The 14153-nt window shown below is 42.5% G+C and overlaps 1 protein-coding gene across 1 annotated transcript; it reads right to left on the reverse strand.

Moving 5' to 3' along the window:
- Window positions 1-9812: 9812 nt before the first annotated feature.
- ASB12 (ankyrin repeat and SOCS box containing 12) lies at window positions 9813-12595 on the reverse strand. The gene is made up of 3 exons (XM_038587559.1): window positions 12455-12595; window positions 10571-11420; window positions 9813-10134 (listed from the first exon to the last, which is right to left on the reverse strand). Exons 1-3 carry the CDS (start codon window positions 12509-12511, stop codon window positions 10001-10003), a joined length of 1041 nt encoding a protein of 346 aa, XP_038443487.1. The 5' UTR covers window positions 12512-12595; the 3' UTR covers window positions 9813-10000.
- Between the last annotated feature and the right edge of the window lie 1558 nt (window positions 12596-14153).

Here is a 14153-nt window from a genome sequence, read left to right on the forward strand (position 1 = left end):
AGAGCCTGATACATCCAAAGCCCTCAATAAATGCTAGCCACTGCTACTGTTATTATTATTGTTGGTCTCCTAATCCAATGTACACATCTTCAGAGTTATAGAACTTATGACTTTGAAGCCACTTTTTGATATGAACACACATGAGTCTATGATTTTTTTTGAGTCTATGATTTCTTATACACAACTTTTGATTGTACAGAGTCAGACCAAATTTCTTAGAGGATCTCTTTGATCATCTTTGTATCCTTAACACCCAACAGAGAGTTTAGCACAAGCTTAATGCTCACCCTATGTTTGTTGAACACAGCAAAGTGAGGCATCTTCAGGTCTAATATTAAGCTTAGTTGCCAGTATCCACCAGAGTGGTGTTGCCACTTTCTAAGCACCACTGTGTCAGGCTCTGTGTTTGGATAATGGTAAACTAGATACAGATCCTGGCCTTAGCACAGCCAATATAGTGGAAGAGGCACATGATATCAGACCAAAGCCCTGTTGTTTCTGACTTAGGCAAGACACTGGATGGTGTTGCCATCCACTGAACTGAGAAATATTAGGAACAGGATTAAGAAAAATGCAACAAAGTGGATAGAACTAAAGCATAGTATGCTAAGTGAAATAAGTAGAAAGTGTAATGATTCTGTTTAGAACATTCTAAGTTTGACCTGTCTGAAATCCTACCTCCAGGGCTTTGTACTTGGTGTTCCTTCTGCCTACAGTGTTTGTCCTCTGAATACTGACATGGTTTGTGTCTCATTTCCTTCAGATGTCAGCTCAAATGACATCTTATTAGTGAGACCTTTCCTGGACACTTAACATATAAAATAACAATCCCCATTTTTACCCCCTTCACTCTCCAATCCCTTAATTGGGCTTTTTTTTTTTTCTTACTCAGAGCTTATACCACCTCCTGGCATACTAGTTTTTATTGTTATTTATTTTTGTCAGTTTTAATTTTTTCCCAGTAGGAAAAAGGGCTAAGCTCTGAAGCAGGGAATTTATTAATAAAAAATTCATTTTTTTTCTAATTGAAATATAATTGACATACAATATTATATTAGTTTTAGGCGCACAACATAGTAATTGACATTTTCTAATGTAAAATATTTTTTAAAGATTTTATTTATTCATGAGAGACAGAGAGGGAGAGAGAGAGAGAGAGAGGCAGAGGGAGAAGCAGGCTCCATGCAGGAAGCCCGATGTGGGACTCAGTCCCGGGACTCAGGGATCACGCCCTGTGTCAAAGGCAGACTCTCAACCTCTGAGACACCCAGGCGCCCCAGTAATTGACATTTATATACATTACAAAATGATCACAATGAATCTAGTTACCACCTGTCACCATACAAAGTTATTGCAATATTATTGAATATATTCCTTATGCTGTAAATCATCCCCATGACTTATTTTATAACTGGAAGTTTGTATCTCTTAATCTCCTTCGCTATTTCACCCATCCCCTAACCCCCGCACCAGTTTTTCTATAAATTTAAGAGTCTGTTTTGTTTTTATTCATTTATTTTGCTTTTTTTTAATTTTACATATAAGCGAAATCATACGGTATTCATCTTTGTCTGACTTGTTTTACTTAGCATAATACTCTGTAGGTCCATCCATGTTTTAAGAGTACCTTATCATGATGAGCATTGAGTAATACATAAAATTGTTGAATAATTATATTGAACACTTGAAACTAATATAACATGGTATGCTAATTATACTTTAATACAAAATTAACTTTAAAAAAGAATAAAAGGAATGAAATTTATTATCAATTGTTAATTGTCTGTTTCCCATCATGATAATGAAATCTCCATGAAGGCTGACAATGAACAAAATGTGTAAGTAAAATATGTAGTATATCAGATAGCAATGAATGTGGAGAAAAGGAGTACAGGGAATATTGGTGGGAGGATGCTATTTTAAAAAGGGCTGTTGAGATAGGCCTTACCAAAAAGGTGATATTCAAGCAAAGATCTGAAGAAATTGAGGGAGCAAACTATGAGAATATCTAGAGAAAAAGCATTCCAGGCAAAAGGAACTAAAAAGACCCTGAGGTGGGAATATACTGTAATGTTAGAGGAACAAAGCAACCAGTGCAGCTAGAGCAGAGTAAGGGTAGATGAAAAGTGGTAGGAGAGGGGGTCTGAAAGGGGCATGGGAAATAGATGGTTATGGGTTTATGAGTCATTTAAAAGACTTTAGACTGTGTAGGTTTTTAAGCTGAGGAGTGGCATGGTTTTAGTGAAACATCCAGGGATCTCTAACAACAAGGGAGGAAGCAGTGAGGTGTAGAAGGAAGCTCCTAGTGATGTAGGTGAGAGATATTGGTGGCTCAGACCAGGGTGGAGATAGCAAAATGTTGAGAAGTGGTTAAAGTTTGGATGTATTTGGAAGATAGAACTGTCCAGACTTGGTGATGGCACCTTAGATGAAAGGTGTAAGAGAGAGAGGAGTAAGGAATAGGAGCCCACAAAGCCCTCAGAGGGGAGAATTGACAAGGTGAACCAGGAGCCAGGAGAACTGAGTCTCTCAGAAACCAAGGAAGACATGAGAATTTTATGGAAAATCATATTACTAAGATGTATGTGTCACATGCTACATAGAAGTCCAGCAAGATAAAGGTAGAAAAGATAACATTGTATGTTTACCTGGGAAGTCACTGGTAATATGGGCAAGGCCACTGTGGAGCAAGGGTAAGGGTGTATACCAGACTACAGTGGAGTGTCAAGAGAATGGTCTGCAAGGAAAGGGAGACCTTCTTGTTCCAGAAGTATGACATCTATTGAGATGGTGGCTAAAGAGGGAACTGGAGCTCAGATTTGTTTTTATAAGGTGGAAGGATGTAAGTTTGCTTATATGATTAGGGGGAAACCAATCAAGTTGAAGATACAGGAGGCAGGATTATTGATGGGTGGGAGGCCCTGAATAGAGGTGGAGGATGGGATCCAAAGCCCCTAGAGATGAGTTGGCCTTGATGGGGAGGAGGGACCAAGATGAAAGGGAATGATGGATAGATGCAGTAGAGTCTGTTGTAATGACAAGTTGAAGATGTCATGCCTAATGACCTCTAGGTAATCTGGGAAGTGGGAGATAAAGTCCTCAAAGTGAGAGGAAAAATAGTAGGTTCAAGGGAGTTGTTAATATTGGACAATATTTGAAATAGTTACAGCAGAGAATGCGCAAGTTGCTAAAGGCCTGTCATCCAGGAATATACCATGATCTCACTCAGTTTCATGAGATCCCGTTTCCTGTCTGTGTGACCTTGAGCAGGTTACTTTACTATGCCTGTTTCTTCATCTATAAAGTAGACATGAGTAAAATAAGGTCATTGAACTAAATGAGTTAATCCATGCTTAGCAATTACTGAGCACATTGCTTGGCACATAGTAAGTGTTCAATGTATATCAATTCTTTAGATTTCTATGATGATTACTTACTTTGATTTCTTCTATGGTGTTCATCAGCCCAGGCTTAGGATAGGATGGGCCCAGCGTGTACAGGCCAAGGCCCTTGAGCCCCCAGCACTGTGCTCGCCACCGCCGACCTCCGAGTGAGACTCCTGCCTGCCTCTGCTGCCCCAGGCTCAGGCCACCATGTCTGGGGTCCAATGTTGTCCCTTCTCAGCACTTGTCAAAGCTGGATCTGGGGCCTCTGTATCCCCTAGGCCTGTGCCAAAGTGTGACCAGAGACTAGGCTGGCCGTGGGACCCATCAGCCCACTGCCCAGGCTGCCCCAGATGGGTCTGCCTCTGCCTTGCAGCTCCCAGGGCGCCTTGTCCCACGTGCTGGGCCCTGTCCTAAAGACACCTCTTATAGAAACGCCCCGGCCAGGGCCATGGGAAGGGGGGAGGAGGTTGTCCCTGGCCAACTCTCAAACATTCCAGACTCCCCTCTTAACAATAGACACATGTGCCCAGCAATAATCCATCCCTCCCTGTGTGTGCCTGTGGTATGTGTGTGTGTGTGAGAGAGAGAGATTGAACGTGTGCATGAAGGGGGTAGGTCGAGGTGTGTGTGTGCCTATATCCCAGGCCCCAGTTCTGGTCCTTCCCAGATTGTGATGGCCATCCTGGTCCCAGTGTTAGGGTAGCATGGGATTACAGGGCCCTGGTTTTTCCGTATGTAAAGCTAATTTTTATTACTCATTTTGTCCAATGTAAGCTGCCACGTGTCTCTGAGTGAATACAGTCGAGCACATACCTGGCAAAAAAAAAAAAAGTCAGTTTGGTACTGGGTAAGAGATTGAAGTGATTGAATGGATTGAATGAACACAGAAACAAAGATGGATAGGGAAGGACATGAAGGCAGGGGAGAGGAGCAAATGGACAGAAAGTAAGAAATCATATAGTACCTGAAACTCAGAGCCTGGCACATATTAGGTCTCAACAAATCTTCATTGAGTGAAAGAATGGGAGAGTCTGTGGGGTCAGCAAGGTCACTTTTGGAAAAGCAGGTGGTTCTGGTTGGAAAGAAGGATCTGTATTTCCAAGTGAGGCCAAGGAAGTAGGGTTAAAATGGAGATTATATGATGGTGTGAGAATCAAGGGGGTAAAAGAACTACAGGTGAACTGACCACTGGATGAGACTCTGCCATCAGCCCAGCCTCTGCTTTCCTATTGGGAGGAGGCTGTCGTGCTAGGAGGAAATTGGCAAAGTAGGAGCTATTAAATACTGTCTGGAAGCGAATGCCTTCTGTGACTATAGATAGACAGAACTTAGATGGTGCCAGGATGAAGCAGATGGTCATTCATCTTGCATCTTGGTCAAGCAGATTGCTTGACTGTGGAAGAGCAGGATTTCCCTAGGTAGCTCAGAAACTATTCTAGAAGTAAATGAAGTGATGAGTGCACAAATAATTTGTAAGCAACCAAACGCTCTATACTTGCAAGAGGATAGTTAAATTAATGCTGCCAGAATAAAACCAGGAATATATGGTCAATTAATTTATGGCAAAAGTTATACAATGGGGAAAGGAAAATTTTTTTAATAGATGATGTTGGGAAAACTGGACAGCCACATACAAAAGACTGATATAGACCACTATCTTACACTATACACAAAAATTAATGTAATATGGATTAAAGACTTGAATGTAAGACCTAAAACTGTAAAAATCCTAAGATAAAATATGAGCAGTAAGTTCCTTGACAGAAGTCTTGGCAATGACTCTTCTGGATTTCACACCAAAAGCAAAGTCAACAAAAACAAAAATAAATAAGTGGGACTAAATCAAACCAAAAAGCTCCTACAAAGCAAAGGAAGTCATCAACAAAATGAAAAGTCAACCTACTGACTGAGAGTAAATATTTGTAAGTCATATAACTGATAAAGGGTTAATATCCAAAATATATAAGGAATTCATACAACTCAATAGCAAAAAATACAAAATCAATCATTAGAAAAACAGGCAAAGGATCTGAATAGACTTTTTTTTTTCAAAAAAACATACATTCATTATATGATTTCACTCATATGGGTACTATGAAAAATAGTGAAAGGGATTATAGGGGAAAGGAGAGAAAATGAGTGGGAAATATGAGAGAGTGACAAAGCATGAGAGACTCCAAACTCTGGGAAACGAACAGGGGGTAGTGGAAGGGGAGTTGGGCGGGGAAATGAGGTGACTGGGTGACGGGTACTGAGGAGGGCACTTGATGGGATGACCACTGGGTGTTATACTATATGTTGGCAAATCAAACCCCAATAAAAATATACAAAAATAAATAAATAAAGATAAAACTAAGGTTCAGAGAAAAAAAATACAGATGGCCAACAGGTACATGAAAAGGTGCTGAACATTACTAATCATCAGGGAAATGAAAATCAAAACCAAAATGAGATATCACCTCACATCTGATTAGAATGGCTACTATCAAAAAGGCAAGAAATAACAAGTGTTGGTAAATATGTATGGAATAGGAAATCCTTGTTCACTGTTGGTAGGAATATAAATTGCTTTGGCCACTATGAAAAATAGTATGGAGTTTCCTCAAAAAATTAAAAATAAAACTACATATGATCCAGAAATTGCAATTCTGAGTATCCAAAGGAAAAGACAACACAAACTTGAAAAGATATATACACTCCCATGTTCACTGCAGCATTATTTACAATAGTCAAGACATGGAAGCAACCTAAGTATCCACTGATGGATGAATAGATGAAGTAAATGTGATATATATACAAATACCATATGATCTCCTTTATATAGAGAATCTAAATATTTAAAAATGAGATTATAAGTACAGAGGAAAGATTGTGGTTACCAAAAGTGGGACGTGGGGGTTAGTTGAAATGGGTAAAGTGATTAATAGGTACAAACTTCCAGTTGTAATGTAAATAATTCATGGGGGATATAATGTACAGCATGGTAACTATAGTTAATAACACTGTATTGCATATTTACAAGTTGCTAAGAGTAGATCTTAGAAGTTCTCATCACAAGAAAAGATTTTGTGACTATGTATGGCTATGGATGTTAACTAGACATTGTGGTGATCATTTCATTTTTTTAATATTTTGAATCTTTTTTAAGATTTTATTTATTCCATGAGAGAGAGAGAGAGGCAGAGACATAGGCAGAACGAGAAGTGGGCTTCTCACAGGGTGCCGGATGTGGGACCCAATCCCAAACCCTGGGATCATGCCCTGTGCCAAAGACAGACGCTCAACCGCTGAGCCACCCAGGCATCCCATGTGGTGATCATTTCATATGATAAATAAATATTGAAGCAATGTTGTAGATATGAAACTAATAAAATGTTATGTGCCAATTATATCTCAATTTAAAAACATGATACCAGATTTTCCCTTGGAAATCAGGGAACATGTTCTCCATACATTCAACAAGCCATTCTTATGACTGTGCATACCCCATTCTAAGAATTGAAATCTTTAAGTCCAAAACAGCTGAGTATTCAGGGCCCTCTCCAGTCTAGTCCCCAGCCCAGCTCTTTTTCAAATACATTGAATTCAAACCAAACTAAACTGGTTACCCAAACTGGCCTGCTTTTTCCTACTTCTGTGTCTTTACCCATAGGGTTCCCTCCACTCGTACCTTTTTTCCTCTCTACTGATTAAAACTCTTTCCACCAAGGTCAAGACCAAGTACAACCTCTTCCATCAGACTTTCCTGCAAGTTAGCAACTGACAGGGATCTTTCTGGTGTCTGAAGTCCAGTGGGCCATTTTGCACTTTGGGTCTAGTCTTTGAGGTCCACCTTTCTGAGTAAAGCAAAAGAATTTTCACGTTGCAGGAGAGAACACAAACTTATCAGTACCAAATGCAGAACTGAACAAGCCCAGGTTTATGGCAATGCCAGGAAGGAAGAGAGGAAAAGAAGGAAAGAGGGAGGGAAGGAGGGAAAGGGAGAGAGGGAGAGGAGGGGAAAGAAGTGGCCTAGCTCACCTGAAAGGGTTAATACATGGCTTCCTGGAAACTGGTAGTTGTAGTAAGGGAAAATGTGAGTGTGGTGGTGCTGGGGAGACGGGGTTATCACCTGGGGCCAATACCAACAAGAAACTAAAGGCCAAGGGTAAAGTTTCACTCCAGGAACAGACACATCATCTCTGCCTCCTCCTCCTCTTCCTCCTCTGCCTCCTCCTCCTCATGCCTTCTAGTTAAAGTTGCCTCAGAAGATTCATCATCAGAATTTAAGATTACCCATTCCAATCCTTGGCCTTTTGTCCAAATGGGAATGGTCAGGCCTGGGGAGGGAAGGGGAAGAAACTAAGGCACCAGGTCTTGAAGTTGTCTCTGCTCACCAGAAACACAGGCAACTGGAAAAATAACAGCTAGGGGTAGTCTGGAGAGCTGGAACAATATGGGAACTTGACTTTGTCAGGTTCTCAGTCTGTTCATTTGAGTTCTAGCCCTTGTTTTCTGACTAGAATTTGGTATGCTCTTACATTCTTCTCAAATGCAATTCCTTTTGAAATGCCCAGAGTGTCTACATGTTTTCATGAGTCAGCCAGAGAATCTGTGTCCCAGATGCCACAGGAAAGGCCAACCTGGCCAGGCCCCATTTGAAAGGTGTACTTTCCTAGGAGCCTATAGCAGATGGAGCTGCTGAAGTTGAATCCTCATCCTCAAGGGCCCTAAGGGGTTGGGGGAAAGAGCCAAGCATGGGGTCCTGGAATACTCATTCCTCAGGACCCCAGATTGAAAGAAATGTAGAAGAGGGCTAGGGCTGACTTCCCTGAAGCTCTGTCTGTGCTTACAGCTGAGTCCTTTGGTTCTGTTGCTCCTTGGAGATTAACAGTTGCATTACTTTCCAAAATGAGAATGAACATCTAGAAGCTGAGTGGGGTAGGACTATGGAGATAGATGTCCAATTTTAAAAAATTTTCCTTCCTAAAGTCTCTCAGGCTCTAGGAGCTAGGGAGAGTGGGGGGAGGTAAGAAGGGGAGAGGCAAGTCATCTCAAGACCTTATTCCCTGCTTCCCTTTCCTCATAATAGGAGATCGTGTTGTAGAGGGACTGTCAAGGCAACTCCCAAGAAGAGCTCTAAACATCAAAGATTATCTGGGAACTTTCTTCCACTCTTTCATCTTGTGTCTCTTTTAGTGTTTGCCCACATCCCCACCCACAGTTGTGCAGGAGAAATACAAGAAGGTACTGTAGATGCCTAGATCTGAATTTGGATGGTTAACTGCACTGGTCCAGGGCATGTTTACCTCCTTCTCCTATTCTTCTCTACATCATGGGGGGACTGACCACTGTAGGATGCATTTCCTAGTTTCCCTCAGCAATTATCTGGCTGGGTTCAACAAGGCACTAGTAAGAGATTAGAAAAAATGGAGAAACCATGGTATTCAGCCTCTGTCTTTTGTCCCTCTGGTGGTGTCTCTTCAGTGTCTCTTCTGTGGCTCTCAATGTCAATAACTTCCAGTTCTACTGTGTGATCCCATCTCCTGGCTCAGATCATACCACTTTTCCCCACTGCTTCTCCGTTTTTTACCATCCCCTGCTCTGCCCTATGTAGCAATGGGGCTGACTCCTGTAGGCTGTGTTTCCCAGGCTCTCATATTAGTTCACTTCTGGTTTCCTCCAATGAAATTGACATTGGAGGCAATCTGAAGGGCAACAATGAGGAAAAGGAGAGGGTATTTCTTCCTTTCTTCTGGTTTGAATAGTGTCTTTTTTTATGGTTCTAGTACCTGTGGACAAGCCTATGATTCCACTTTCCATCAGGTGACCACTGTCCCTGAACTCTGAACATACCTCCTCCCTCACCCCTTAAGAGTAAGGGTGGTGTTGACATCCTCCTACTAATATCTGGGCTACCTTCCTGTCCTGCTTGGGTTCTCAACCTATCCTCTATGTAATGTATTTCTTATCTGCATTAAATTCTCTACTATAAATATTTGGTAGTTTGTTTTCCCACTTAGATTTTGACTATAAACTAGACTAGTAGAAATGTGGTCCATGATTCAAGGTGAATGAATGGGAAGATCCTTAGTTACTTGGCTCAAAAGAACATGAGGTTGGATGAAAGCCCCAGAAAGAATGCCTTGTAGCAGCCAGAAAAGTGAATGGAGGTACAAGGCTGAGCAAGCAGATGCTACTTTTCTATCCACTTGAATTCTTCAGGACCTTGCTTCTAAGGACAACACAGCTCTAAAGTTTCTTGAGAATCTTGAAGGAGGTGTAAGGCATTGGGTTATTTTTTCTTCTTTTTCAGTTGCCAGGACTCCTATGCCTGTCAAATGACAGATAATTACCATCCTTCCCCTTGGCCAACCAGACCCCTTCCCCCAATGAACCCCCTTTCTCTACACACATAGCAGTCATAAGAGCCTCCAGGATTTATTTCGATGAGGATTTTATTGTGGAGGATAATACAGGAGAACAGCCACCAGGATTTATTTTGATGAGGATCTTGTGGAGGATAATACAGGAGAGCAGCTTCAGGTGAGTGGGTGGAGCTATAGCACCCTCCAGCTACCTGGATCCCTGGGTGGTTTTTGTAGGTGTTGTGGATTTCTGGTAAGGCTGCAAGATTACAGTTGATGTTTGAGGTAGCTAATCAACACAGGGGCAATATCCAACTGGTCGATGGCTTGTGGTTGGCTGGCCTGGCGCAGGGCTCTGCGGATTACTAAACGGGCCTGTGATAGTAGTGACCGTGGAGTGGCTACAGCAAGGAGAAACAGGTCATAAGAAGCAATTCTTGGTGTAATTCTCACACCCAAGGCTGCATTCACCGTGACCTGGATCCTGGAGCCTTAAATTGCTTTCCCTATTCTGAGAAATTCCCCACACTCTGTCCCCAATGCATTGTGCCAATAAGAACACACTGAGGCCTATATGGGGCATGCTCAAGGCCACAAAGACAGTTATTGGCAGGGCCAGAAACAGAAATTCTGCTGTTGCTATCCCCCACTTTATCTTATTGATCCTTTCCCTAATAAGGTATCTGTAACTTCTTCTCCACTGGAGTCCCAGGAGAGGGAGGAAGATGGTATTTTCTCCAACTCATCCTATCCTAGAAAAATTCACTTGTGGGGTGACTTGTGGCCTTTGAACCTCTAAGCAAGAGATTCCATAGAGCTGAACTGCTTGGTACTCACCTCGAGCCTGTAGCAGCAATGCAGTGCTTTTATCATCTTGCAAGTTCGGATCCAGGGAGAGAGATGGAAGGTAGATGTTAGCACCAAAATCAATTAACAGCTGGATGTACTCTGGTTCACAATTATGGTGGAGGCAGATTTCGAGAAGGGTGCGGGGCCGTGGGACACGAGCCAGTAGGCGCTGGTCAGTACAGTTGTAGTTGGGATCTGCACCATGGAGCAAAAGCAGGCGGAAACAGTCAAGGTGCCCATAGACTGCTGCCAAATAGAGGGGGCCAGAACATGAAGCTATGTTTGATGCCCAGACTGGCAGTTTAGCTTTGATATTGGCTTCTGCACCATGGCCCAGGAGTTCCTGAAGGATGGCAGCAGCGCCATCACGGGCAGCTGTGAGCACAGGAGAACAGTTGTTGTAGATGCTACCACCAGGACAGGCACCAGCTTCCAAAAGCACACGCACACAGTCCAGATGACCATGACTGACAGCAGTAAAAAGTGGTGTCTGTGCCTTGACATCCAAGCTGTCAACATCAGCACCATGTGCCAGGAGGACCTGCAAACAGCTGAGGTGACCATAAGAAGCAGCCAAGCGCAAAGGTGTCCCAGGAACACCCCAGCCACTTCTACTGTTGATAAAACGTTTGTAACGCTCCTGGCACAAAAGCTGGTCCAAGGTATGGGAGTCATTGTCATACACTGCTTGATTGAGAGCCTGCTTCTCCACCATGTCGGTGTCCTCCTCCTCCTTGTCGGGCTGCAGGAGGGAGAAAATCTTGGTGATGTCCATGAGGTTCATCTTGATTGATTGGAGCAGAACTATTCTCATTATGAGCAGGAGGATATGCCAGGTCTGTAGGTGACAAATATTGGAGGGAGACTGAGGGCCCACATCAAAAAGCCTGCATGCCAGCCCTTGCCCCTCACCCTTCACCATCAGATGATTCACTCATGGACCTCCTTCTTCTCATTCTTACTCCATCTTATTTTATGGCTCAGAGATGGCTTCCAAAACAGATCAGGCCATTTCACAGCTTGGTGCCTTTGTATCTGCTGCTCTGCTTGACCTGCAAACTCTTACTTCTGGGAAGCATTCCCTAATCTCCTCCTCTTGCTCAGGGATTTCAAAGGATCACAACTAAACTTTAGCTATGAACTTTCACACTACATTGGCACTTATCTGTGCTTCATTGTATATACTCCAGGATAAGGAACCCTGTATCCATCTTGTATTCCTCCACTCCCAGTAGGACCTACATCATGACTGGAGATTTGGTAGAGGCATCTTCCTTAGTTCAGAATGTGTGGACTAGTGAGATGGCTCCAGTTTGGCAGTTGCTAGGCCAGCAGAATACTGTTTTGTGGTGTTAAGTTGTCATCCCTGAGAATTCTAACATTAGTCTCATGAGGTAGGCCCTCAATTCCATCTGTCAGCCTTTTAGGTGGAGTTCAACCTCCTCACAGTCCTTTATGTGTGACCTCCCCTCAGACTCAGGCCCCATGCTGAACAAGAGCTACATAGGAAATGGCTGTTGAATGACATTTACTGATTAAATAAAGAGGTGACATTAAAAAGAACATTTCAAGTAAAATGAAATCAAAGAGATGGCAGGAAATAGTTATTTCCAGGGCAAGTCCTCCTATTTGGTGGACAACTGGTTTATCCTCCAGGACCACTTAAATACAGAAGTCCCTTTGATTTCTAGCACCACTTGCAACCCGTGGATTTCCCATCCCCTTGGGTCAAAATTTACCCAAAATTTTTACCCATCTCTTCCCCAACCAGCTTAGAGCCTTGCCCCAACCTTCAACTCTTCTCTCACCATTATCCCCAAGCCTTACAAAATTACCCATGGCCCAATAACTGACTTAACCCCTTGACCTTACCTGTCCTGTTCCTAGTGCTCCAAAGCCAAAGTTACCCACCTCAGTTTGTAATGTCATCAGGGTAAGCTGGTAGGTTTTTCAGAATTCAAGTCTCCCTACTCTCCCATACCCTGCAGCCATGGTCTCAGGGACACACATCTCCTTTTATTCACTGTCTACCTCCACCTCTCTTTGTTAGCCTGGGACCTCAGATACATACCTCATAGAAAAAAATTGTGAGGTGGGTGGGTGGGGTCTCCCTCAACATTAGGCTCCTCCTCACCCACTAGCATCAATTCCATGTATGGTCTTATTATTTATTCATTTGTGGTATGCAATAGTAAGTAGAGAGTTTTAGATATCAGATAGACCTAAGTTTGCAATTCAGCACTCCTAGCTGAGAAGACTTGGGCAAATCTTTTCCCTTCTTTGGGACTCAGTTTCTTCATCTTAAAAGACAGAAATGATAGTCCCTGCCTCATGGGGCTGTTCAGAAGAAAAGAGCTACCCATACATTAGGACTTTAAAGGTGAGTTTTCTCTCTCTACCCCTTCAACCTCCTCAAAGGCTCCTTCCCCTCAACCACCTTAGGAAACAAAACACTTCTATGATCCTTGCCTCACTCTAGCTACCTTTTCTCTTTCTCTTTCTCTTTTTCACCAAGCATATCCAAAAAGTTGTCTACTATCTACTTCCCTATCTCCCATTCATTTCTTCACCTTTGCAGACTGGCTCCATCCTTCCTCAATCACATACTAAGATAGCTCTTTAAAAATCATCCTTGTAGTTAAATCTTCTGGCTGCTTCTCAGATCTTTCCTTCTGTGACCTTTCTGGTACATCTGTCCCCACTGATCACTTTCTCCTACACACCCCTCACTTAGCTTCCTGACCAGCACATTCTCCTGATTTTTCTCTCCTACCTTCTATCTTGAAATAGTTATGCTCCCCTTTGTTCTCTCCTTGATCCTCTTCTTTCCAGTCCCAAAGGGGCAGCTTTTATATTAATTCCAATGATTTCAAGTTTATCACTCCAAGCCCCTCAGCTCTCTTTTCAGCAAAAAGTATATATTCACTGAGTTTTTTCAGGTACTTCAAAGTAAGCAGTATCACACCACCACTACCATCACCACCATCACCAAACTTGATCCATATCTGTTTCTCACTATCCACCTGGTCAACCAAATCTGAAACCCAAGACTCATCTCAGTCCTCTTATCTTTTTGCCTTGCTTTCATCTAATTCCTCATCAAGTCCTGTGGATTTTACTTCCTAGAGTCCTCTATAGCCCACCCCATTCAGACTTATCCCCACTGCCAGTGCTTTACCTAAGCCCTTATCATTTTTTGTGTCAACTGTTATAGTAGTCTCCTGTTTTCCCTTCTCAATATTTTCTCCACATTATAGCTAAAGCAATCACTTAAAAATACAAATCTGGCCTGTGCCAATCCCCTGTTTTAAAGCCCTTAATGGCTCCCCTTTCTTTCATAGTATAGCCCAGATACTTTAGCCTGGCTCACAGATCCTTCCTTTATGAGCAAATCTTGGCCAACATCTCCAGGCTCACTTCCTGCTACTTCTCTGCTTATACCCCAAGACCCAGCAATAAGGGAAAATAAATGAAGGCTCTCCATATATATCATGCTTCTTTCTGACACATGCAGTTCCTTCTATTGGGTTATTTCCTCCAACGTATACTCTCATATAACTATAGCAGTCAT

Source organism: Canis lupus, chromosome X, assembly GCF_011100685.1.
Source record: "Canis lupus familiaris isolate Mischka breed German Shepherd chromosome X, alternate assembly UU_Cfam_GSD_1.0, whole genome shotgun sequence".
NCBI lineage: Eukaryota > Metazoa > Chordata > Mammalia > Carnivora > Canidae > Canis > Canis lupus.

What these genes read in the sequence shown, in the direction of transcription:
- ASB12 (XM_038587559.1), bottom strand. Translation starts at nt 12,511, where the DNA reads ATGACATTACAAACTGAGGTGGGTAACTTTGGCTTTGGAGCACTAGGA. An exon ending in GAGCACTAGGAACAGGACAG is followed by an intron (nt 11,421 to 12,454) that starts GTAAGGTCAAGG and finishes TGTCACCTACAG; the next exon opens with ACCTGGCATATCCTCCTGCT. An exon ending in ATTGCTGCTACAGGCTCGAG is followed by an intron (nt 10,135 to 10,570) that starts GTGAGTACCAAG and finishes TCCTTGCTGTAG; the next exon opens with CCACTCCACGGTCACTACTA.